This window comes from Aspergillus viridinutans (genome assembly GCF_018404265.1).
Source record: "Aspergillus viridinutans IFM 47045 DNA, scaffold_1, whole genome shotgun sequence".
NCBI lineage: Eukaryota > Fungi > Ascomycota > Eurotiomycetes > Eurotiales > Aspergillaceae > Aspergillus > Aspergillus viridinutans.
The window spans coordinates 1,402,058-1,425,384 of record NW_025091217.1 but is presented as its reverse complement, the minus strand read 5'-3'; the positions used below and the strand labels follow the sequence as shown (position 1 = coordinate 1,425,384).

The 23,327-nt window shown below is 50.3% G+C and overlaps 8 protein-coding genes across 8 annotated transcripts; 4 read left to right on the top strand and 4 right to left on the bottom strand.

The window, feature by feature from the left end:
* Positions 1–468: 468 nt before the first annotated feature.
* On the top strand, positions 469–1,469 carry Aspvir_000388 (uncharacterized protein; the record flags this gene model as incomplete). Its single annotated transcript, XM_043265524.1, has 4 exons — positions 469–634; positions 687–753; positions 819–1,283; positions 1,313–1,469. 4 exons carry the CDS (start codon positions 469–471, stop codon positions 1,467–1,469), a joined length of 855 nt encoding a protein of 284 aa, XP_043121459.1.
* A 52-nt stretch (positions 1,470–1,521) lies between these two features.
* On the bottom strand, positions 1,522–2,712 carry Aspvir_000387 (ketopantoate reductase family protein; the record flags this gene model as incomplete). Its single annotated transcript, XM_043265523.1, has 5 exons — positions 1,522–2,085; positions 2,173–2,372; positions 2,423–2,477; positions 2,523–2,616; positions 2,663–2,712. The coding sequence occupies 5 exons, from the start codon at positions 2,710–2,712 to the stop codon at positions 1,522–1,524; spliced, it is 963 nt and encodes a 320-aa protein (XP_043121458.1).
* A 258-nt stretch (positions 2,713–2,970) lies between these two features.
* Positions 2,971–6,838, bottom strand: Aspvir_000386 (DUF3433 domain-containing protein; the record flags this gene model as incomplete). Its single annotated transcript, XM_043265522.1, has 2 exons — positions 2,971–6,716; positions 6,787–6,838. 2 exons carry the CDS (start codon positions 6,836–6,838, stop codon positions 2,971–2,973), a joined length of 3,798 nt encoding a protein of 1,265 aa, XP_043121457.1.
* Positions 6,839–10,573: 3,735 nt separating this feature from the next.
* Aspvir_000385 (putative hydrolase) lies at positions 10,574–12,776 on the top strand (the record flags this gene model as incomplete). Its single annotated transcript, XM_043265521.1, has 7 exons — positions 10,574–10,907; positions 10,959–11,175; positions 11,221–11,405; positions 11,456–11,865; positions 11,914–12,129; positions 12,176–12,447; positions 12,497–12,776. 7 exons carry the CDS (start codon positions 10,574–10,576, stop codon positions 12,774–12,776), a joined length of 1,914 nt encoding a protein of 637 aa, XP_043121456.1.
* Positions 12,777–14,373: 1,597 nt separating this feature from the next.
* Aspvir_000384 (uncharacterized protein) lies at positions 14,374–14,843 on the bottom strand (the record flags this gene model as incomplete). The annotated part of the gene is made up of 2 exons (XM_043265520.1): positions 14,374–14,460; positions 14,535–14,843. The coding sequence occupies 2 exons, from the start codon at positions 14,841–14,843 to the stop codon at positions 14,374–14,376; spliced, it is 396 nt and encodes a 131-aa protein (XP_043121455.1).
* Positions 14,844–16,476: 1,633 nt separating this feature from the next.
* Positions 16,477–17,295, bottom strand: Aspvir_000383 (alpha/beta hydrolase family esterase; the record flags this gene model as incomplete). The annotated part of the gene is made up of 1 exon (XM_043265519.1): positions 16,477–17,295. One exon carries the CDS (start codon positions 17,293–17,295, stop codon positions 16,477–16,479), a length of 819 nt encoding a protein of 272 aa, XP_043121454.1.
* Positions 17,296–18,972: 1,677 nt separating this feature from the next.
* Aspvir_000382 (lytic polysaccharide monooxygenase auxiliary activity family 9 protein) lies at positions 18,973–19,964 on the top strand (the record flags this gene model as incomplete). The annotated part of the gene is made up of 3 exons (XM_043265518.1): positions 18,973–19,492; positions 19,561–19,603; positions 19,658–19,964. 3 exons carry the CDS (start codon positions 18,973–18,975, stop codon positions 19,962–19,964), a joined length of 870 nt encoding a protein of 289 aa, XP_043121453.1.
* A 1,596-nt stretch (positions 19,965–21,560) lies between these two features.
* Positions 21,561–22,307, top strand: Aspvir_000381 (uncharacterized protein; the record flags this gene model as incomplete). The annotated part of the gene is made up of 1 exon (XM_043265517.1): positions 21,561–22,307. One exon carries the CDS (start codon positions 21,561–21,563, stop codon positions 22,305–22,307), a length of 747 nt encoding a protein of 248 aa, XP_043121452.1.
* Between the last annotated feature and the right edge of the window lie 1,020 nt (positions 22,308–23,327).

Here is a 23,327-nt window from a genome sequence, read left to right as displayed (position 1 = left end):
TGACATGTCATACATCCAACCACTCAGCCAAAAAGGCGTCCAGACAACCATCTCTAGCTAGTAGGGATGATAGCAGTAGGGTCAACACAGCAGGGAATACAACATGACACGTGTCGTAAGGCCAACCCCAGTCCACATATATGTTGTACACAGCCAGCATCTCGCACTCCTACGTTGAAATAGCGGTGTTATATACTCTTCTTGTGTAAGCAGGGGATGCTGTTCGAGACTCAAGGCAGGGCAGCTGGCGTGCGTCTACGAGGCTGGGAGGCCTGGCTCTAGATCTCTGCCTTACATGTGCGATGATTTCTATACCATCGTGAGGGTTGGCATATGCAAGGATTCCGTCAGTCGACAAACAGCGGTGTGCAAGTGTGTCCTTCATTATAACTGCTTTCCTTCACATTGCAATCCGGCTATATAGCAACTCTTCCCACGCTATATACCTTGGACTCTAACCACAGCAAAATGACCAAGCTCTACAGCAGTCAAGACCCCGAGGAGACAAAAGACGAAGTCAACCGCCTCCAACTCCAGCATGAGCTCATCGAAGCATTCTGTAACGGGCTCGTCAAAGCCCCGATTGACCTGACCCGTGCAGGCCAGCGGATTCTCGACTCAGCAACAGCCGACGGTAAGCCTGGCCTCGCTGGTAGGCTCTCTCGTCCTCGCTGATTCAATGGCAGGCTACTGGATGAGACGCATGCAAACCATCATGCCCCCAGGGACCGAATTCGTCGGTTTTGATATTCTGTACTCTGCACCACCTGCACTACCACCCACAGTGCTATCTATGCTTCCTGTCTAACCCTCAGCAGTCCCGTCGTCCAACACCCCGGCAACCCCTTCCCCCCACAAATCAAAACCGTCCTGCGCAGCGTGCTAGACCCCTTCCCAGCCGAATGGACCAACGCCTACGACCTCGTCCACCAGCGGCTGCTCCTAGTCCTGTTCTCCGACGAGGAAGTAGCTCGCATCCTGCAAGGCCTCATCTCCTGCGTCAAGCCCGGCGGCTGGATCCAGCTCTTCGAGGGAAGCGGCAAACGCCTGCATGACCCGCGCGCGAAATACTTCGGGACGTTCTACGATCTGGCGGCGAGGAAGCTGCAGAATATCGAGGTGGGGGCGCGGCTGGGCGAGTCGCTGCGCAAGGCCGGATTGGTGAATATCCATCATGAGACGGTGGATTTTAATATCGGGTGCTCGAATCCGGATAGGGAGTTGGGGGCGAAGGGGGCGGAGAATATCCTTTCTATTATTCACATGTGGCAGAATGAAACTGGGTAAGTATCTACCTCTGTCTCGGGCATAGCAAGACGCAACTGACGGTAGCCAGTCGCGAGGAGATCGGGCTCTCCGAGGAAGAATGGGAGAACTTGGGCCGGCTCGCCCTGCAGGACATGAGGACGTACAGGACGGAGATGCGGTATCATATTGTCTGGGCGCAGAAGCCGGTAGCTGGTCTTTAGTTGTGTTAGCAATTTACGTCTATCCAGGTTCCATATCTACGACGCAAAAAAGTCAATGAAACCGCCCATCCACAGCCCGTAGTAAACACGTCAACGTCTCCAAAACCGGCGTATCAATCCCCAACTCCTTGGCCCTCCGCAACGGAACCCCCAGTATCACCTCAATCTCCATCGGCCTCCCATTCCGACAGTCCGTCTGCATACTGCTCCCAATCCCGGGCAACGCATTGATCTTGTCCATCAACCGGTCCACCAGCCCCTCGTCAAGATCAACCCCACACCCCCTCCCAACAGCAACCACCTCCCCCATCAGGCGCCTGGTCAACGGCGTCGCCTCCACAGACGAAGACAACCACGTCCGCGTATCCACCATCGTCAGCGCCGTGATAGAATTCCACGCCGCGTTCCACACGACCTTCTCCCAGCGCGGGAGCTGCATCTCCTCCACAACCTGGAACCTCGTTCCCCCGGCCGTCAGGAAGGACGTGAACTCGTCCAGATGGGCCTTCTCCGCTGACCCATCCAGCGAAGTGTTCGGGAACAGCCCAATCTGCAGATCCTCGGATTTGATGTGCGTGATGACGCCGGGTGAGGTCTGCGTTGCGCCTACCCATGTCTATACCACGTTAGCAACAGCAACAGCAACAGCAACAGCAACAGCAACAGCAACAGCAACTATGAAGCAAAGATGGTAGCGGCGTACTACGCAAGTAAGAATCGAGCAAGCCGGAAATGCCCGTCGGAAGGGCTCCTCATTCCCCACTCCGTTCTGGATAATCACGAACGTGGTGCTCTCATCCACGGCTGGGGCCAATTGCGCCGCTACAGCGTCTTGATCGATGGCCTTGTTCGCGCAGACGATGTAGTGGTATGGATGCGTTACTTCAGCAGGTGATTTGATCACTACAGTGTTGAGGTTAGATTACATCCTAATAACGATGCAGGCAGCGTACCCAGATCAGGATGGAAGCGGTGCTGGCCGTGGTTGGCGCTGTCGATGTAGATGCCCTATTGTCATTAGTAGGTAACTTTCAGAGGTGCTATGATGCTTACATTCTCGACGACAGCTTCGTAGTTCGATCGAGCGACTACCGTAAGGCGGACGCGGTTGGTGCGKTGCAGGATGAAGGCGTAGAAGGAGCCGATGCTGGGATTGTCAATGTCTATAGAGAAGTATATTCGGCTAGACTTACGCTCCTAGGCCGTATACAAGCACGTTAATCGTTCGTGTCTCTGTCTCCATGTTGGTCATGAATCATGATATCTTTGTGCGGCGTAAGTGAAATTGATGCCGATTGCGGGGTTGGCATACGCCGATCTCGCTTGGTTCCGGTGATCCGGTCATCTCTTAGTTGCTCGACAATAAAGCCTCTCTACGTCGTTGCTATTGACAATGCAGTGATTGAAATTGGTATTGTATATATATATATTCCGTCCGTTTAATATCCCGACTCCATATAATACCCTACTCTATGATACATGAACAGATCGTGTGAAAACATTATTTCTGCCGATCGACCTCCCGGGTCGTCGGTTTTGTTACCTCAGGGCCTGTCGCCTCAGGACTTACTTCAGAGCTGGAATCAGAAGTATCCGTACCTAAATCACGCAGCTGGATAGCCCCAGACATCTTGAACCGATCTTCGAATCCACTTGCCGCTTTGTCCTCTGGCGGTTCCTCGTCCACCGCATAGCGCCAGTGACCATCCGCATTGAGGAACATCCGGAACCCATACCGCTTGTTCAGTCGGTCGAGGTGGATCCGTCTCTGTACGCTGGTCCAAAAATAGGTGCCGCGGAAATCCTCGAGCATGCGACTGTGCGCAATCCAGGGCATCACTGCGCCAATGGACCGTGGCACGCGCGGTCCCTTGAAGCGGCCTCGACGTGTGCCAAAGACAATGAGAACGATCAAGGTATCGAGGGCGATGATCATCAATGCTATGGCTAGAGAGGGAATGGACGGCACCATGGTCCATGTATCGTAGATCACCGTCGAGTTCGGAGCAGTATGCGGTTTGTCCAGCGGCTGGAGGTAGATCCCCCTCCAGATAGTAAAGTAAGTGCTATAAACCCACTGGTAGACGGTTTTGGACACGTCCATCAGGTCATCAGGGTCAAGAGACGTAAACCCCGGTTCTCGACGCCTGTACATACGTGCAACTAGGAAACCAGCCCAGTCGTACGACGTGATGTATGACTTACGATCATAAGTCGAATTGCTGATGTAGCTCTGCGGGATGGCGGCAAAGACTTTGTTGAACTGTCCCAAGCTGATTGTGGCATTGTCGTACATGGGGCCAGACGTGATGGCTGTACCGGCAATGGGGCTCAAATCTTGGATCTGGCCTTTCCTATCGAAAACGATCGAGTAGTTTTCCAGCCGGATTCTGGGTTCGCAGTGCAAAGCAATAGTGTTTTTTTCGGTTACAGGTGATTCGGCTGTGTAATTCCACCGGCCCAGCACCACCACAGTGGATGTCTGGCAATCATAGGTATCATCTTCGGTAACCACGGGAGACAAAAAGTGAATGGAAAGTGTAATGTCCTCATGCGGATGCTGCAGCGTGGTCATGTCAACTTTACAGTGCCTATCGGGATCATCAAACGTCTGATATTCCCAATAAGCAGACCCATTCTGCGGATTCACCACCAGACTATCGGTGATCGACAACACTTGACATGCCAGGTCCGCTCCGATGCCCAGCGTGTTGGCCCCGTATAGGGCATCGGAATCCGGATCCTTGATCATGATGGGAACAAAAGAGTGGTTGGCACTCGTCCAGGGGAGTATCGACACCCCTGTGGTGATACTTGTTTGTATGATGTCGTATTCAGTAAAGTCTGCTGCAAAATCTGATTGCTGAAAAACAGCATTGCTGTAGTTTGTGACAAGTGACGAGGTAGGAAGAGAGGAGCTAGTCAACTGTTGTGTGAATAAGCCACCAGCAACCACGGTCAGAGCCGTGTTGGCCACACATGCCACAGATATCAAGACCAACAGAATGTGACGGTCTCGCACGGCTTTCACCAACACTGCCAACGGCGTCTGCGATGAGTAGTTCATTGACAACGAGGCCTTCGCCGTAGCCCTGCCACGCTGAAGGTGTACCCAAGGTTCAAGGATACTGACATTGCGGTGGATGGAGGTGCAGAGAGAACCAACGGCCGAGGCAACTATGGATGGTAAAACCGATAGGACCACTTGAAAGAAGCTCGAATCGGACTGTGTAAGATGTCGGAACTTGCCATCCCGGGTCAGTGAAGCAACGACCAAGCTCATGGCTGTGATCACCGCGGCGAGCAAGAGGAATTCGATAATAAAGAAGGGAATCACGAGAAAGTGTGGCATAGGATCAGCGCGCTTGCGCAGCTGCTCGTCCAACTGGATCGGAGAGCCGTCCGAGGTGACGATCGCGAGGCGTCTCCCATTCGGGCCCGGGCCAGGTTCCCAGCGCAACCAACAATTCCGAAGAAGTCGCCGGAGTTGTCGCGTGGAATACTGATGAAACTCAAACCGAGGATCGGCTAGGATGTTGGACGGTCCGAACAGGTCAGTGACGATGCTACACATGGCTGCAACGGAGCACGGGTCGCTTTGAAGGACGTTTTCCCGGTTTTTGTACACGCGTAACAGCCCTAAAGTGATGACGACGCCCAGCCCAAGAATGACCTCGGACCATAATGCTGCGAAATCGACCACCGCGAGTGTGACTTGCCGCGTGAGCCGTGTCGCCGGTACAACGGCCGGGGCTTCGTCAAGATTGAAGAGTCGGCCCATGGTAAGCAAAAAAGTCTGTCTAACGACCCGCGTAACCTTGGATTCGAACTCTTCTTTCGCCATGAGATCTGATGAATCCAGTACTACCACGGGCTCCAAATCACCTATTTCTTGACTAATAACCGGCAACTCCGTCACTTCGCGTACGCCGCTGGTTTCGTTGACCCGAAAGAAGAGCATGTCGCTGGTATAAGGGGCTCTATGGGACAAGAAGCCCTGAAACTCGTCAATGTTGAACTGATCGTCGGTCAATTTGGTGGTAGTGTTGGGGTGTATGTCCACCGAGGTGATGGAACTGTTAGCATGAAGCCTGAGCTTTGCGTCGGCCTTGCGATAGTCAATACTGCAGGCAAAAAGCGTTGCCGAAGATGCGAATGTGACTCCAGATAGTGACATGTCATCCGCGTCTTTGTCCGCGGCGCGCGTAGCGTTGACGGCAATGAGTATGCCGTAGAGATCAAACGGTTTGCAACCGTGGGTGGTGAATGACTGGAAGGCGTTATCCGTCCAGACTGGCTCCCAGTAGCGAATCTGGACATAATCACTCGAAGGGAAGAATATGTTGCTGTATTGAAAATCCAGGGTACACTGTTGACCCTGGCCGGGTTGCTGAAGCTGGACCCCCGTGACGTTCCATGAGATGATTGGCAGCTCGTCCGTCGTCCCGTTAGCAGTAACTTCCAGGTTGTTATCCGCCATGACATCCTGGCAAGAAAGTTCCGACCAGTATATCGTTTGGTTCAACGTCCACACCGTGCTTTCTCGGAAGTCGTCCGTGGGAATCTCGACGGGAGCCACGGCGTACTTGGCAGAGCGAGTCTTCTGAAGGGAACTGGCACCCGACGCGAGAGCCGAAAAATCCCAATTGTTCTTTTCCTGTGCAGTAATCCACTGAGCCTGGCTGGCGAGGTCCACAAGATCCGGCCAGGTTCGCATGGTTTCATCGCTCAAAACGCTTATTTCTCTCAACTCAAACACCGCACTTTGCAGAGCGGGTAGGAAGATCCGCATCAACACTGTGAGAAGTGATACGAGCAACACAACCCAATGACCCCTCTTGGCCGAAGTTAGTGGGGTCAGAAATGATTGACCGAAGTTGTAATTGATGAACAATGTCGTGGCTGGAGTACCCTCCGGGCGAGAAAGTTGGAAATACGGCTCAAGGCGCAGAACGTCAAAGTCGATGAAAGACCAGAATGTGACGAGTATCAGGGCAACGATAACGGGCACGTAGTTGTAGGCGAATGTGGCGGCGTCGGAAAGGTCCTCAGTATCCTGGTAGAAGACGAGGCCACCATAGCGATCGGTATAACGACGTAGTGCCTCAAGTACCACCAACATGGTCAACATGAGAAGAGCGAGTATAGAGAGATAGGTCGGGCGCAAGGCGAACGGGCGCCACCCGGGGGCTGGGGGAGGGGATGCATGACGAGAGTGGAATCGGTCGAAATTTCGGAGATAGCGAGCTGAACGGAAGTAGTAGTCAACAAAGTGTGCTGAACAAACACTGCTTTCATACAAGGATCATTTTCTTACCCGTAAGCTGAAGCCAGACATCGGACAGCTTCTCCTGGCGACCCCAGAACATGCTTGGAGAGCATGCGCTCTGAACTATCGGCGGTGTCGGATGGTAACCAAAAGGAGAACATCGCCAGGGCGCTCCGCTAAAGAAGTGATTCAGGGCGTAATAATTGCCATATCATCATTGGCGATGATTTCTGAGGCGGAGTAAGGACTTCCACATGATGGATTGGATGCTGATAGAGATTGACAGCAGAGGTGAGAGGAGAAGGGCCGGCAACTCTCTGTGGTGGAGGATGACGCCTCTGGCCTGGAGACCGACGTGCCAACTGCCAAGTTATCGGCCTGTTGCCAAGATGCTTGACTTTTCCCTAATTGGGAGGCCTATATACGAGCGCCCGGCCATTGGTTGGTCTGCTGGATTGGATCAGGTGGGACTGGGCCATGAACAGCCAATGGACAACGGCAAACACGAGGCGGGATTGGATCAGGGCACAACCACCAGAGCAAATTAGGCTTAGCCCCTGGTCTTCCGCCTCGGCCAGACTTCACCTTTTTGGGCTTAACACCCTTTCTCGGCCCCACCTCCATCCGCCGGTCTCGCCGTCCAGGTCTCTCACTAATCATGGACACCGGATTGCTCCTCGTGCGAGAGGAGGAAGCATATCAGTCAAGGGCATTGGAGTGATTCTCCACGGATGCTCCTCACCTTCGAACTATTCCTACGGGACGAACCAACCATGGGATACAGGGTTGGGGCTAACGAGTATGATAAGCATCCCTCTACGAGCAATGCAGGAAGACTGACAAGCCTGATGGTCAAGTATTGGATATCGCAGTAGAAAAGCCATATTTGGCATGGAATAACCCCGTCGTGATCATTGAGTTATCATCCTTAGTGCTGCCATAGCAAGTCATGCAGAGTTATCTCTCAAACTAGAACTACAGTTCTGATATCTCCATGGGCGAATTCTCCAGACTGAGCGATGGTCGGTCGCCGACAAGCAAGTACAGTCGGTTCTCTTAAAGCACAGAAACAGGGAACCCTAATAGCAAAAGTCATGCCAGCTCGGCATTCCATCTATGAACTTGAAAGACGATACGGACCTCTTTCAGTTTAGCAACAGCTAATAGGGGGTGCTGAATCCGCGGCAGTCTCTGGACTTCCCCCATTAATCCGAACAATTCAGTTATGCAACTCTAACCTGGCGCGAAGAAAGCCTGCTCTCCAGAATTCCGCAGCCATGCCCGAGCGACAGGCGATGAGAGTAGGTGAGGTAGAAAGCTAATGCTCTCGTTTGAGTGCGGTGATGCCCATTCATCTAGTAGTGAGTATACCGAGGTTCCGGGACTAAGACAACTAGACGGCATGAATCGATTGCAATCGGCGACTTTGTTGAGTATTGAGGCTCAAAGAATGGGCAAGTCGGGTATATATACACCTCGAAAGTCAGATGGACAATCACCGGTTTCTTCATGATTGCACCGTTGATATGGAGAGGGGACTTTGCTGATCCTATTCTACAACTCCCATACATGGAGCAAAAACAGGAGGCCAAAAGCATTGTCGGGCTACCGTGGACAATGGTATACAGGCTTTGAGACCCTGGGCTCGACTGGACGGCCGGCATCCGTGAAGACGTTACCGAAACTTCACACACCAGTGGAAAGAGAAAGGTCCCAGCTGCATTCAGTCGAGAGTGCCTATGTCGCTCGGATAGCAAATTTCCTCATCTCAATCTCGACCATGGTCAAGGAAAGCGCAACCCCCTCAGGCATCACTGAGCTCCGCAACCACAAGCCAGCAAATGACTCCAAAGAGTCCTGCCCAAGAACCGAGGGGTTCCATCCAAATTGAAAGTAACACCCTCAAATGCGGATGAACGGCTTGGCTGTGCCTTGAAGTTGGTGTCAACCACCTGTTCGCTCTTGGACCGGTACTGAGAAGCATGGCTTCTACTCCTCTCTTTTCTCTCGCCTTGCACTTGTTCCAATGTCATGTTTGTTTCACTGTGCAAGTGAGCTTGGGAGGAGAAAAGGATTGGCAGCTGGTGGTACCCGGCGTCAGATATTGGGTTCTTTTTCCCAGATCTGCCTTTTGCTAGCGGAGACGGTGAAGTGGTTGATAAGGATAACAAGACGTTTGATCAATCTGCAGTAGCCTTTGCTAATCGTCTGCGGGTAGCCCGACAATCCAGGTCAATCACCAAGATTAGTTGAAATCTTGACACACGCCTCCGGGGTGAGGCTTTAAAATGGTGCAATTCTGAAATCGATAACATCACCAGGCGCGGCCTCATACATTCAACCAATCCTGTTCAGGTCACACTTGGTTTCGCCTCTTGAATTGATTCTTATCCGGGAAAATCTTTCTGATTCTCCCCGCCATTATGAAGATATCATTCTGGGGAGACCCACGAAGTCCCATTTGTGGGCTTTTAGCTCGAAGGTTAATCTCAATGTTGGAGTACGCAGGAATACCGAACAGATGCTTTACCACGCAAAGCGTGCCGTAAATGTAACCTCATAGTGCCACATGCTGCCTTTGTTAGTATATTGGCTCAGAAGGGGAGGCGAGTGCATCCTTCGGGTTATCTCTGAGGGCACTAATAAAAGTAGAATGTCATGCGACACAGGTCACCAAGTCCATGAATCATATCATAGACCGTACCCACATCCTCTCCCGGTCCAAGGCTCCAGTCTAATTCTCCACATGACCTGGCTCTCACTCGTGGAGTTATCGGGGCAAACTCTCCGCAACTCGTGCATCTCATGGTGAACTGACCGAGGGGTGACGGGTAACTTTCATGTCGGGTTGTCCATGCGAAGTAGCTCTGTTCTCTTTACCCCTGCTGTTGACTGACGTGGCAAACTAGATTCTTCGGGTGGGCGTTATAACGGTCGACCATGACTGAGCGTCTCTGCTCTGTCAAACATCCCCCCGCATTATGACCAGAAACTGACTCAGGATCAAGTCCGGCGTTGTTGGCGGGGTAAACAGCTGGCAGATCTTGCTTGCCCTAGGGCAGTGCTATTGTAACTTTCCTGCCTTGTTTGGCCAATGGCGGGCATCATTTGGTCGATGCGCGAAGATCAGCAAGCCGACTATCTTGCATAAAAACACACCCTTTTCTGTATGCAGTTAGGGCTTGGTTTAGGTAATCACCGTGGTCAAATCAACAACGCATCACAGCGGAGCCAGAAAGAGAGGGGATCAAGCAGTGATAATCTCTCTACCGACTGATGTTCTGCGTTGGCATCCGGCCGTGCATTTCGCTTGGTTGACAAGTCATGGTAGACCCAGTCCTAGGGTCCATGGAGAGCCCCAATCCGCCCTCCGAGAGGTCGATCCTTATTCCCCCCGCATCACTAATGTCGCCAAGCATGCGGAAACGGCCCAAAACCTGTAGATCAAGTCACCGAATCCCTCCTCCCTGTCCGGTATCCTGCGTCCAGCTTGTAATCAGCTGCTATCTGTCGATTTTCGGTTCTCAACTTCCCCGAGAGTCCCACTGTTGCGGGGTTATCGTACCGCTTGTTGTATGTTGGGATGCAAGGGTTACAGTGCTAAAGACTTGGATTGTGCGGAGACGCGGTCATGCGATAGTAGCGACTCGAGAAAGGATGTTTGTCGTCATTTCTCGCTGCATGGAGTTAGGGAAATGGAGACTGGCGGTCAGGCCAGTGAAAATTGTATATATATCTTGTCAATCCATGCAGGCATGGCAAGGACTGCTCAGCTCGTGCAGTGTCAATCGCGGAAATTTTCTCATTGATTGGAGGTTATCTGTGATCGACAGATATGTTCTTGTTAAACAAACTTCTTCTCCTGCTGCTCGCCGGCAGGGTACTGGCGAATGACTCTGAAGAGCCTCGTCATCATAATTACGCTCGGCAAACTGCAAAATATGCACCCAAGGTCCCACCCCTTGACACAGACTGGACCAGCAAGGTCGGTACCAATCCATGGCCAGAGTATCCTCGACCTCAGTTGGAGCGATCTGAATGGCAGAGCTTGAACGGGATCTGGCAGTATCAGAATGCATCTGGGCTGGAAGCTGTCCAAGCTCCTCCGTTTGGGCAAGCCCTAGCCAATGAGGTCCTAATCCCGTCCTGCTTGGAGAGTGCTCTATCAGGTAGTGTCATTCCCTCGGACTGCACAAGCAGTAAAATTGACCACCGTGCAGGAATCCAAGGAAATCACACTCTTTATTCCTGGCTGTCCACAACCTTCACAGTACCCAAGCCATGGAAGCACCAGAACGTGCTCTTGAACTTCGGTGCTGTGGACTATGAGGCAACCGTCTTTGTCAATGGGAAGCAGGCTGGCTTCAATCGTGGAGGATATTTCTCCTTTACCCTGGACATCACGCAATTTGTCTCCTTCGACGGTGCGAATGAATTGTGAGAAACTTAGCCCAGCCTTATTTCGAAAGCTGACTTTATCAGGTTGGTCTTCGTGCACGATCCCACTGACAGCGGTGACTATGTCATACCAATTGGCAAACAGAGACTCATCCCAGCTCACATCTTCTATACGCCCTGCAGCGGCATATGGCAGAGTGTCTGGATTGAGTCGGCTCCAGCCAACTATATCACGGAGCTGGACATCAGTGCTGGCATGGATGGACAAGGTGCGTGAAAGTATGTCAAAGTCGATTTTTTTGAAAACTGACACGAGAAGTCAACGTAACTGCCGTCAGTGCCAGTGGTGGATCAACACCGGTGGACATTACAATCTTTGATGGTGCTTCAGATAAGCAAGTTGCATCCCACAAGGGTACATCCGACCAACCCTTCAGTTTCAAAGTCGAGTCTCCGAAACTGTGGTCGCCTGATTCTCCGACTCTGTATAACATTAGCGTCAAGATGGGAGCGGACGAGGTCAAGAGTTATACCGGATTCCGTACTATATCGAAAGGAACAGTCAATGGTATCCTGCGGCCTTTGATAAACGGCGAATTTACATTTGTCTTTGGTACGCTTGACCAAGGCTATTGGCCGGATGGTATCTACACTCCCCCAAATCGAGAAGCGATGGTGTATGATTTGCACTTTCTGAAGAGCCTTGGGTTCAATATGCTTCGCAAACACGTAAGTATCAATTATTTGGGGGCGTTCATTGCTTACCGAGTACTTCAGATCAAAGTCGAGCCGGCCCTCTTCTACCGAGCTTGCGATGAGATCGGTCTCCTGGTTGTTCAAGATATGCCCTCGCTTCGACCCTTGCAATCGCGAAAACTCCCAAACTGCACCGACCAAACCATTTTGCCAGACGCTGTCCAGCAGCAGGAATTCAGCAGACAGCTAGAGCTACTTGTAAAGCAGCACAAGAGCTACCCCAGCATTTTTACATGGGTATTCCTCACAACACTATCCTTCGATCATTGACTGACAGTCCCAGGTAATCTATAACGAAGGCTGGGGTCAGTTGACTGACTATTATCCGGAGATCGAGTTAACGGAGAGAGTCCGCCAGTTGGATCCCACAAGGCTGGTTGATGCGACGACCGGATGGACTGACCACGGGCAAGGTGACTTCAGCGACAATCACCATTACTCATACCCTCAATGTGGCACACCGTTTTACTCCATACAGTCGAGCCCGCGCGACCCAAGCAGAATCGCCATACAAGGTGAATTCGGGGGCGTCGGCACCAATGTTTCTATCGAGCAGTAAGTCTACCCCTCCCACGGGGACCAACCAGTCAGTTGATGGAAGTAGCTTGTGGAACAACATCGACGCCATCAACGGAATCAACATGACTTACGAGATCGCCGATAATTTTGACATCTGGAACTACCGTAGCCACCTCCTTTTGAGCGAGCTCAAAGATCAGATCACGCGATTCTCATGCAGTGGAGGAATCTGGACGCAAACAACCGATGTAGAGGGCGAGGTAAATGGGTTGTTGACTTATGATCGAAGACTGAAGCGTGTCGATGAGAAGATGTGGAAAGACGACATCCAGGCATTGTATGACGCGGCGAAAGCGAGGGCTTGAGGTACTTCACCGGGCAAACACATCTGAAGTTGTGTTCATGCGAGTTCTGGGCTTGTGACCTGTCTGGATATGATCACCTGATCAGTGTTGTTAACCTCAATCTTAAACTTGGTATAGCTTACTTCGCTCTTCGCTTGTTTAATGGAGATTCAGAGAACCTAAAGTGGCTGTTTGGATACCATCTACACTACCAAAAATGCGGAATCATATTCAAATGACGAGCGCTTAGTTTATAGTAATGACTGCAACGAAATGCTTACAACTGCGAGCCACGATTTTCATCTACTCAAGCTCTTAGCTTGTATATGTACAAACCCCTATTCTGCTGTCCATCTGCTGTCCATCCGCTGCACTACTATTTTTACTAGCTATAAAGGTTGCCTTCACATCATTTTAGCTCAGTGATTTGAGGACATTTGACATATTCTGCTATCCCGGAATAACCTCAATCTGCCACCCCTCTCTCCAACTGACAGATCACTTGGTCTTCGGTCTTGAATAGGTACCTGGGTACTGTACATGTGATGGCAAACTGGGTTGCTCATTGGACATGACATGAAACAGAACATCATCCCAAAGAGTAACATAAGCATAATCCTAAAACCCCATGGGATTCTCCATAATGTGCTATTGCAAGTAGATGAGACGTACCTAGTCGCCCATATCTCTCCTCAAGAAATGATCATAGCCATAGCCCTAATGTGGGTCACCCATGCGGAAATGCCGAAAGCTTAAACAGTGGCGCTTGCCTATTATGGTAGTATATCATACAATAGGTAAGTAGATAAACCAATCTTAGGAGATTGATCACTGCTGGAAACCGAAGAATAAACCGCGTTTTGAAGGCTGCAGAAGCTTACTAACGGGTACTGACTGGATCCCATGCCAATGGAGTGACAGTTGAATAGCAAGGTTTTAGAAAACATAAATGATGGTTGATCCTATCACCCCTGTGCAACTTAAATGATTAATCAGGATTGTTGAAGACAGCGTGAGGAATACACCATATACTACGTCCATGATAGAAGTGGTGTACAAATAGCGCTGCCTGTCAGCTTAAGTATGACATCGCAGATATTGGAGCCCTTAACCCAGGCCGGTAGTCATCGCCACTGTTCTTCCCCTTGGTTCAGTGTCGTCGGTCGGCTGCAATTCTCATTGTCATTGAGTAGAAGCCCTTCAGGATTCTACCTGAAGTAGCATTTGTAGGAGTTTTTGCTCAATTGAGCCTACATCGACGCAATGTCAAACCCATTACTGCCATAGCTGGTGATGTAGAGCTCTTCCACAAATGACGCTTACTGAACTGTATCTGCAGCTACATTGCGTAGTCGATTCCTTCACGGTAATAGCTGCTTTTGCTAGCCTGCTAGGATTACCAAACATTCAACTAGATACTTGTGGAATTTGTCCCGGAACCGGTCCATATCCTCAGTGATGCTTGACTACCATGGCTTTTCGGCCCCCTTCAAGCCTCCCCATTTCTCCAGACTCAAACTCCCCGCATCGATTTACTAGAATTATCCCCTTCAGACCGCGAAATGAAAACACCAAACACAACGATCACATTATATCTAAAGCTAATTTCAAACAATATCTACGAGCCCTCGGCATTTTTCTCCGCCGCCGAATGAACATGCGAAGCCACTGATCCGGTCGCAGGGAGATCCGCAAACGCACGCGCCTATGACTTAGCGTCAGCCAGGCGCCTACTAGAAAAGGATCCATGATTTGATGTCAAAGCAAAGCGGCTCTTACCTCCTTTGAGGTTAAATTCCTGGAGTCGTCCATCGTGATCTCATTCAACGGTTTGCTCAAGACCTGCTCGGCCTTGGACGCCCATCGAATCTGGTCCGGATTCACCTGGTCTCGGGTGCTCTTAGCCCCGAAGATCTCACCTACACGAACAAACTCAAAAGCCTTACCCGTTAATGCTTCGTCGGCAAGCTCTGCGCTCTGTTGGGTGATGTAGGTGATTTCCTCGTCGGTGAGTGGTTGACTGTGCCGTCGGCGTTGGTGGACTCGTTCGCGAAAGCGAAGAGTGTCCATATTCTCGAGGTCAGACATTAGATGGTGAGGGTGTATCTTTCGTAAAACTACCTTTGGCGGACATGCCGCATATTCGAACGGTGGAAAGCTATATAAATTGAAATCGGAGGCGGGGGCGGCGGATGATGAAATGTGAATACACGTCAGGAATTCCTGAGAGCTATCGTCAACCAAGGGAGTCATAGTTTGGCGCACTCGCCCCGGGCTTTAACCAATGTTAAGCAATAGAAGCTTAAATTCAGTGACACACCTCTGACGGCGTGGCAAACTCACATTCCATCCATGTGCTGAGTCTGACATCGAAGGGTAACTCCTGCCAACTGAGAACTTGAGAGCTGTATGAAGAGGACGCTGAAAAGCGATCGTAGCATCACAACCAAGCTGTCACTACCGCCAACGATATGGTTTCTCCGGTGCTAGCCAGTGCACTGGTGCAAGTGTAGAGTATTTCGCGGGACAAAATCGGATCCCAAGAGGCTGCACAAGTGTCTGCTCAAGGAGGACCACAATCTGTTCCTGAGGCAGTAAATAGCCAATGAATTCACTTCCATGCCATTCCAGGCAAGTATCAAGGCTCTCTCAGGACGAGGACATGTGGATTATGGAAGGATTCTAGCGAAATGGCGATCATTATGTTCTCGCAAGTCCTTTTTTTGAAATCTCAGTCAGCAACCATCCGAAAGTATCTTTGACCAAACAGAAAGTAAAGTGAAGCAGTGTACTGACCACATTGCCTACCGTGCTGCTTCCAGTACTCCGTCAACCAGACTTAAGAGTCGGTTTTGGCGACGTGGCCATGAAAATGCAAGGACCTGGCTCAAGTTCGCTGAGTAGTTTTGGCTGTGTTCTGTGCTATCTCGTTGTGTACACTCGAAAACTAGGTTTCCTTGGGATAGGCCTGCGTACCGACTGCTTTGAAATGCGGAAAAAGAGATCAAGTATTGGAATATCGCCGTCATATTGCTGGATAATGTACAGGAATTCGAACTATGTGGCTGAACGGAGCTTCGGAATGACAGTGGATGCTGGTTTCAGGAAGAAAGAGGTTCTCTATCGATAGACTACACAGAATCACGTGGGAGCAATCAGCTTTGGTTCATGCATCAGGTAGGACATATCGCGAGATGAGCAGGCCCAGGGATGAATCCATGAGGGGTTCTCCTGTTAGTCAACACTCTACCCCTTGGCCCTCACAACTTAGCGGTGATCCTCGACGAACGTCTGACCCACTGCTCTCACTTTTGCGGCACCTTCCTCCTCAACAGACCTTTTGTTCACAATCCCATGGCGCGAACCGTTGAGATCATAAAGGGATGATAAGTTTACTTATGCAATCTGAGAACTGCCCACAAATGCAAGGCGAGTGACATACAGAATATCCTTGTGCCTATTCTGGGATGCTTCGATTCATAAGCAAGACTGATGATTCTTCTCTCAATAGACTTGCCACATGGATGTTACTACTACACTTCTAACATTTATATGGTTTACATGGGCCTGTCAACCCCTTATACACATCTCCATTGTTCGCAACTGCTGATGTCGGTATATACATGGTTAACGAGTGTGGATAAAGACATCATAGAGATCCATGAACCATCCGTTGCCCTTCGCTGCAACCAGAATTGTGACCCAAGACAAAAGCCAACATTCAAGCGGCCATGAAGAATTTCCAAGTGGCATCAGGGGCCAGAGAACTGCTGACACCAAGAGGAGCAGCGTCATGGCCGCCATCATAGGCGATAAATGAAACCGGCTTGGAACAGCCCTTGAAATCGGTGCGGACCGAACCATGGCTGCCAGATTGTGGTGTGCCAATGTTGGCTTGTTGGCATCCATTGTTCCTTACGAACTTCTGGGCCAGGTTGACGCCCCCTTGGAAGGGCAGCACACCATCATTGATGCCGTGGATGCCGAGATAAGCAATTGGGTCGTTACCACCGTCGCAACCGCTGATCACACCGCCACTCAGGACAGAGACAGCCCTAAACTGCTTCGCACGCGAGCAGGCTAACGAGTAGGACATGCCACCGCCCCAGCTAAAGCCTGTGGCAAAGCGAGAGCTCTGGTCAACGCAGAGGTCGCCCTCGACTTGCTTGATAATAGCGTCGATGAAGGCAATATCCTCGCCGCCGTTGTTGGCCCAGCCGGCATTCTTGCCGTTAGGGGCGACGAATATGGTGCTGCCCTGAGCGCGCGTCTCCAGGCCGTACCAGGGCTGAACACTTTGGCCGTCAACGATGTTCCACATGTTGCCGCCGCGCCAGTGCAAGCCAAAAACCAGATGATGGGCTTTGTTCTTATCGTAATTGTCAGGGACCTTGAGTATATACTCCCGGCCATTGATGTTGTGGACACCGGTGGTGAGACTCGGCTGTTTGCCGCACCCAGAGGGTCGAGTTTCAGCTAGGACTGAGGGCGTGAGGGCGCTCAGAGCCAGGATGGCAGAATATAGCATGGTTGGAACCATTGTAAGAAAGGTATGTTGATGGATGGCTGTGACAATAAGAGATAATATGGAAGACGGATGGTGCTCGCAGGGCAGCTGAGAGTCCTACGAAGTAAAGTCTTATGGGCAATTGTGCCTGGTATTTATAGCTTTGATCGTACGAGCCAGATGATTCAACCTCCCGGCTGATGTTGACCAGAAATTGCTTTCCACTGCCGAAGAGAAGATCTGCAAAATGCTGTCTTTTCGGGGGAGACTTGCCATCAGTTGTGTGCATCCCCAGTTTGACTTGCGCGATGGCACACCTCCGCTCGGCCTTGCGTCAGAGACCCTGCTTAGGCAGGCTTTTGCAGATGAGCGGGCCTGCTGTTACGGTTAAACATAGTCTTAGTGCCAAGACGGCTGCTAGCCCTTTGGCCCACGGAGCTTTGGTCTGATGGTTAAACTGAGACCCTGAGTCCCAGAATGTCTCATCGGCCCATTGCCAAGAGAGGATAGACCCTTACAGCCATGCCAAAATGGCGCTGCTCGGTTGGTGAACATACCTCCAATTTGCCGACGCGCATTGCTTTGCCTGACTGACTGACTCGTTCTGTGACAGGAATGTCGCATCTTGAATCCACCGACCAATTGCAACCTGCGACTGGCTGTAGAAGACTGAATATGGATTACCCTCAAGCGGCGCATCTTCTCCGTACTTGACGTTGGCCAACTAGTTAGTTTAGCCGGAGACAACTCCACTTGTTGTCACTTCAGGTTAGAGTGCATGGATGCCACTGACCTCTGGGACCCTGGTAACCGCTAAATTTCAGGACACATCTGACGCGATATAGGATTCGCCATCGGCAATCGCAAGGTAGCCTATATACCGAAGGCTATACGCTCCTGCGAATCTACGCGTTCGATTCTGGTTCTTCTCATGTAATTCAGCCTGAATGTCGGTGTCCAGGCTCTCACACCTCGAGGACAGGCAGCCGACAAATGGATTCAATCGCCAAGTGTAGAGCTTCGCCAAGCCTACACCTAGGTGTCTTGGACTTCGTTTTTCCATGCCTCACCATAGGTATGTGCCAAAAGGCAATGCCCTTCATCTGATGGATCAATTATCTGCTATACAAGTCTTCAATCCCAGCTACAAGCACGGTCCGTCTTTGCCTCTGTGCGAACCTTGACCAACTTTGAGATGGAAGTATAGCTAAAATACGAGCTACAGGGTACCAAAAAAGAAAAATGTACGTGTCTGGCCAGCTCAACGGGAAACGACTAAAAGAGTCGAGCTCCCATACCTAGATGATTCCTGGAAGTGCCAGGGTCTTATTTTCAAAGGAATTTACGTGAAACAACCGAACCTTTGAGCGCCTGAGGTTACGACGTGGATCTACGGACCCGCTAACTTGAAGCACGGCCAGCGCCGTTCGTCGCTTGGCATATTTCGGATAGAGTGATGCTATTCGGATGTGAAACTCGTTCGAAGAAAACTCGCGGATAACAATCTGTGCTAGGTGATAAAGGCACTAAGAATCCAAGGTTTATAAGGAAGGCCAATTCCTCTGTTCGTTGACCTCAGCAGATTCACCGCGTGTCTGTCTCTACTGTTCGATTCTTCTACCACAGTACAATTTTTCTTTCTCGGGCCGGTCCCCTTCCATTCTCTCTTGTACCAATAGCTCACCCGCTCTTTCCTTTGCACTTCTCAAGATGAAGCTGTCCCTTCTTGCTGCCGTGGCTCTGGTGCCATTTGTGTCTGCCCATTACTTCTTTGATGTCCTGGTTATCGATGGCCAGGAGACTAAAAGCAACGAGTTCGTTCGCTCCAACACCCGCCCGGCCAAGTACAACCCGACCAAGTGGAAGAACACTCGCGACGACATGACGCCTGATATGACCGACTTCCGCTGCAACAAAGGCGCCTTTACCTTTGCTGGCCAGACAGGCACGGCCGAGGTCAAGGCTGGTTCCAAGCTTGCTATGAAGCTCGCCGTCGGTGCCACTATGCAGCACCCGGGCCCTGCCTTGGTGTACATGTCCAAGGCTCCAAGCAGCGCAAAGACCTATCAGGGTGATGGTGACTGGTTCAAAATCCACGAAGAAAGCGTTTGCAACAAGAACGCCGACTTCACCAAGGATGCCTGGTGCACCTGGGACAAGGATCGCATTGAGTTTACGATTCCTTCTGATCTTCCTGATGGAGAGTACCTCATCCGCCCTGAGCACATCGGTATGCGCATTTTCCATTTCTCACTATTGTTCTCACCCTTAGGCTACGCGATACTAATGCAAATACAGCTATTCACGGAGCCCATGATGGACAAGCCGAGTTCTACTACACGTAAGTACCAGCTCAGGTTCAGCAGCGTGATAAATCTTTCTGACCAGACTCCAGCTGCGCTCAAGTCAAGGTCACCGGCGGCGGCAACGGCACCCCCGGTCCTACTATCAAGTTTCCCGGTGGATACAAGAAAGACGACCCCTCCTTCAACTTCAGCATCTGGGGTGGCTACAAGGATTATCCTATGCCTGGTCCTGCTGTCTGGACCGGTGGCTCTGGCTCCACCTCGTACTCCAAGGTTGCCAACGTCACCGATTCCGATGAGTCTTCGCAATCGGGTGCTTCTTCCTATCAGGACACCTCGAGCACCTGCGCCAGCGAGGACTACAGTCGCCGCCACGCTCGTGACTTCAAGTACTAGACTTGGACTGGCCTCATCTGTTTCAAGCCTGCTGGCGAGTGTTAGAATCGGTTCCTCAGATATGTAACTAGTACTCTTCTCTTGGACTTTACGCCATTCTTGATTGATCAATCTATTTCGCGGTGAATCATTTTACAAAATTTGCTTTGTCTACCCCGCATAGAGTAGCTTAAAGGCTCCCTTATACCCCTGTTCAGGGCATGTGACCACTGGTCATCACGTCAGAATTTCCTCTCTGCATTAGCTCTAAGTATCAGCTTCCCCTCAGGTGAGCCACCTCTCAGAGAAGTCGTCACCTCCTTTTGACTACCCTCCCTCTATTATACAGTACAATCAAGAGATTCATCATATCACACAAACAGATCGCTTGAATCATGTCTTGCATAGTAAGAGTATTTCTGACAGCTTGCATCTGTACAATACTAACACTGCAATAGAAAGACGATGAGCCATCACCCTTTCCACCCCTCAAACGCTCACCATCGGGCCAAGGCTTCACCCACCTTGCTACTGATGGAGTGATCCGCAGTTTTAGCTCAGGTGGTGAGGTAATAGATTATAAGCAATTAAGCCCGGCGGAAATTGCAAAGATGCTGGAATTCTTTGGAAAATATATGGATTCAGAGGCTTTTGAGAAGTCTAAACCGAAATTTGATGGTGTGGATGGCAGAAATGTGACTGATTTGGAGCAACTGCTTCATCCAGGACCAGGAATTTGTCCAGCGGAATTCAACAAGTAAAGATCACACAATTTTTGCGTCTTCAATCAACTTCCGTTATCTCATGGCCATGGGGTGGGGGTGCGAATGAGGTAGTCTTGGAAGCTATAAGGGCTCGGGAGTGGATGATTTGCAATAAACTGTTTGACAGGAGTCGTCAATTGTTCTTGTCTTCTATACAATGCAATGCGTTCTCCATCCGTCAGGCAGGTAACTACAACTTCTGGTGAGCATTGTAGCATTTGGCATGGCCTATACCCATCTTCTACAGTACCTGGACTATGTTCAATTCGAAGAACGAATCTATCTATTCAAAAGACGTAAAAAAGGCTCTGCTACAGACATAACCCCTACATGCTCCCCTATTGACCTGGCCATGATCGACGAACGTCAAGATAACCTTATTCTCAGCCGCAAACTGGGTCCCGTGATACCTCTGTCCCATGTACTTCACTAGAGCTATTCATCTTTCTTCCCCAGAGGAGGTCTACTTACTCGATCTGATGACTAGTTTCGGCGCCTTACCTAATATACTGAAACCGCGATACCCGAGGGCCTTGATCACATGTAACTCTAAGCAAAAGTCCGAGGTTGATGGAAAGAGTCGACATTTAAAAACGCCTAATCCCATTGCGATAGTATCATCTCAACATTTACACCAGTTCCTGACGGTAGAGTCATCTGCTTTTCTGTTAAAGTTCGCCTTTGAGGCCAATTTGTCTGTATCACTGACTGACGAAGGAATTTGGTGTACCTCCAGGCATACTCTAGTCCATGCAAAAGTCTTCATTCTTTAGAATCTCTCAAAGAAGCTTCGACAAATATGTCACGGGATCGATTTCCTTCAATCATATTTTTCGATGTACTGGGGACAATTATGGAATGGAGACGTTGCATCGCAGACGAACTGAATGACACCGCACAAAGGGCTCTGCAAGATCAAAGTCAAAATCTGAGTGGCGATGTGCAAGCACATGTCTCTGATATGTCCACTTCGAGCTGGCAGGAGATCGCTGAGGAGTGGCATCACTCATATATGAACTTCGGAGACAATTACAATTCTTCTAAGCCCTTTATCTCAGTAGATGAGCACAACCGCATTTCTTTAGAAAATATTATCACCAAATGGCTTCTCCGGGGTTTGTTTAACGAGGACGATCTCAAAGATTTGACCCTTGCTTGGCATCAACTTGATGCATACTCTGACAGTGTGCCAGGCCTATCCTTGCTGAGCACTAAATTTTTGACGTCTACATTATCCAATGGTAATGTAAAACTCCTCGAAGACCTACAAGAACACAATTGTTTGCCTTTCAAGCACATCACCAGTGCAGAGCATTTCAGCGCTTACAAGCCGTCGCCAGAGGTCTATCATGGTGCTGCTCGCAGATTCGGTTTCGAGAATTCGCAATGTTGTCTCGTCGCAGCCCATCTTGAGGACTTGCATGCCGCCAAAAAGTGCGGGTTTCAGACAATCTATCTCGAGAGACCCTTGGAAGAAGCTTGGGATAGTAGAGACATTGCACGAGCCAGAGAAGAGTGGTTTGTCGATCTTTGGGTGGGAGTTGGAGGCTCTGGTCTGATTGAAGTTGCTCGATACTTTGGAATAGAAAGTGGATTTTAAATGAAATCACCCAGTCGGACCCTGAATCAATACAGCCAAGCCCTTGACCTGCTCTTGTGCAAATGGAAGCTCATTTTGTCACACAACAATAGAGTCTCTCTATCCCACAGGGGGCGGCAACTGTACTTAACACTGTGTTAGGGTTTAGCCCAGAGCGGTATAGCAGCAGTCAGATCTGGTCTGTGAACAGCTGCACTGTGACCTGATTATTTAGAATCACCTCTAATCTACCTTAGATCTACCTCCTAAAAACAGCTTAGGGTAGAGCTCTAAGCGTCTTTCAAGCGACGATAGAGCGGCATCAGCGGGGTTGGCAGACACGGGCTCAGACGAGACAACAACGGATTCGGAATTGACAGAAATGGGAGAGGTGGTTCGTGACGGGCAGCAGGAGCATTGCGGCATAGAGGATGCGCCTTAGACTCGGCCGCGAATTAAGCGATAATTGAGAATTGGGATAGCTTGCGTGTCCAGCCATTGCTGAAATAGATCGTAAAACGAATCTCGGATGCTTGAGTCTTCGGTATCGCAGCGAAAGGAAAGATGCCCTTTGTCCTCGTCAGTCGAGACAAGGGTAGTCTCTGAATAGATTTTGCGAAGATGTTCTGTGATATCAGAAACGATCGAGTCTTCGATGGGAACAGGCACAGTGAGCGTGATATGGATTCCGTCTTGTTCCTGTCCTGAGTCCATGCTTTCTTGTTGACAGGCAGCGCGCGAGCTATGCTTTTATATTCACCTCCTCTCGTGGTCACAGATGTTGGGCGACATCAGTGGCGTTCACGCCTGGTGCTTGGACGACGTCAGTCTCCTGTCGCTTCACCGAATACTGTGCGGCGAAAAGACCACGCTTGCCAGCTATTAGAGTATGAGGCAGCGTATTACTTGCTTTGGACCCTTTAGATGGTTGGAAACTGGTGCTGTAACCTGGGCGGAGTTCGAGCGAATACTACCTGCCAAGCAATTATTGCCTGGGGCCTTTTCGATTATAGGCAAGGGTTCTACCTCTTAGTTGCACTG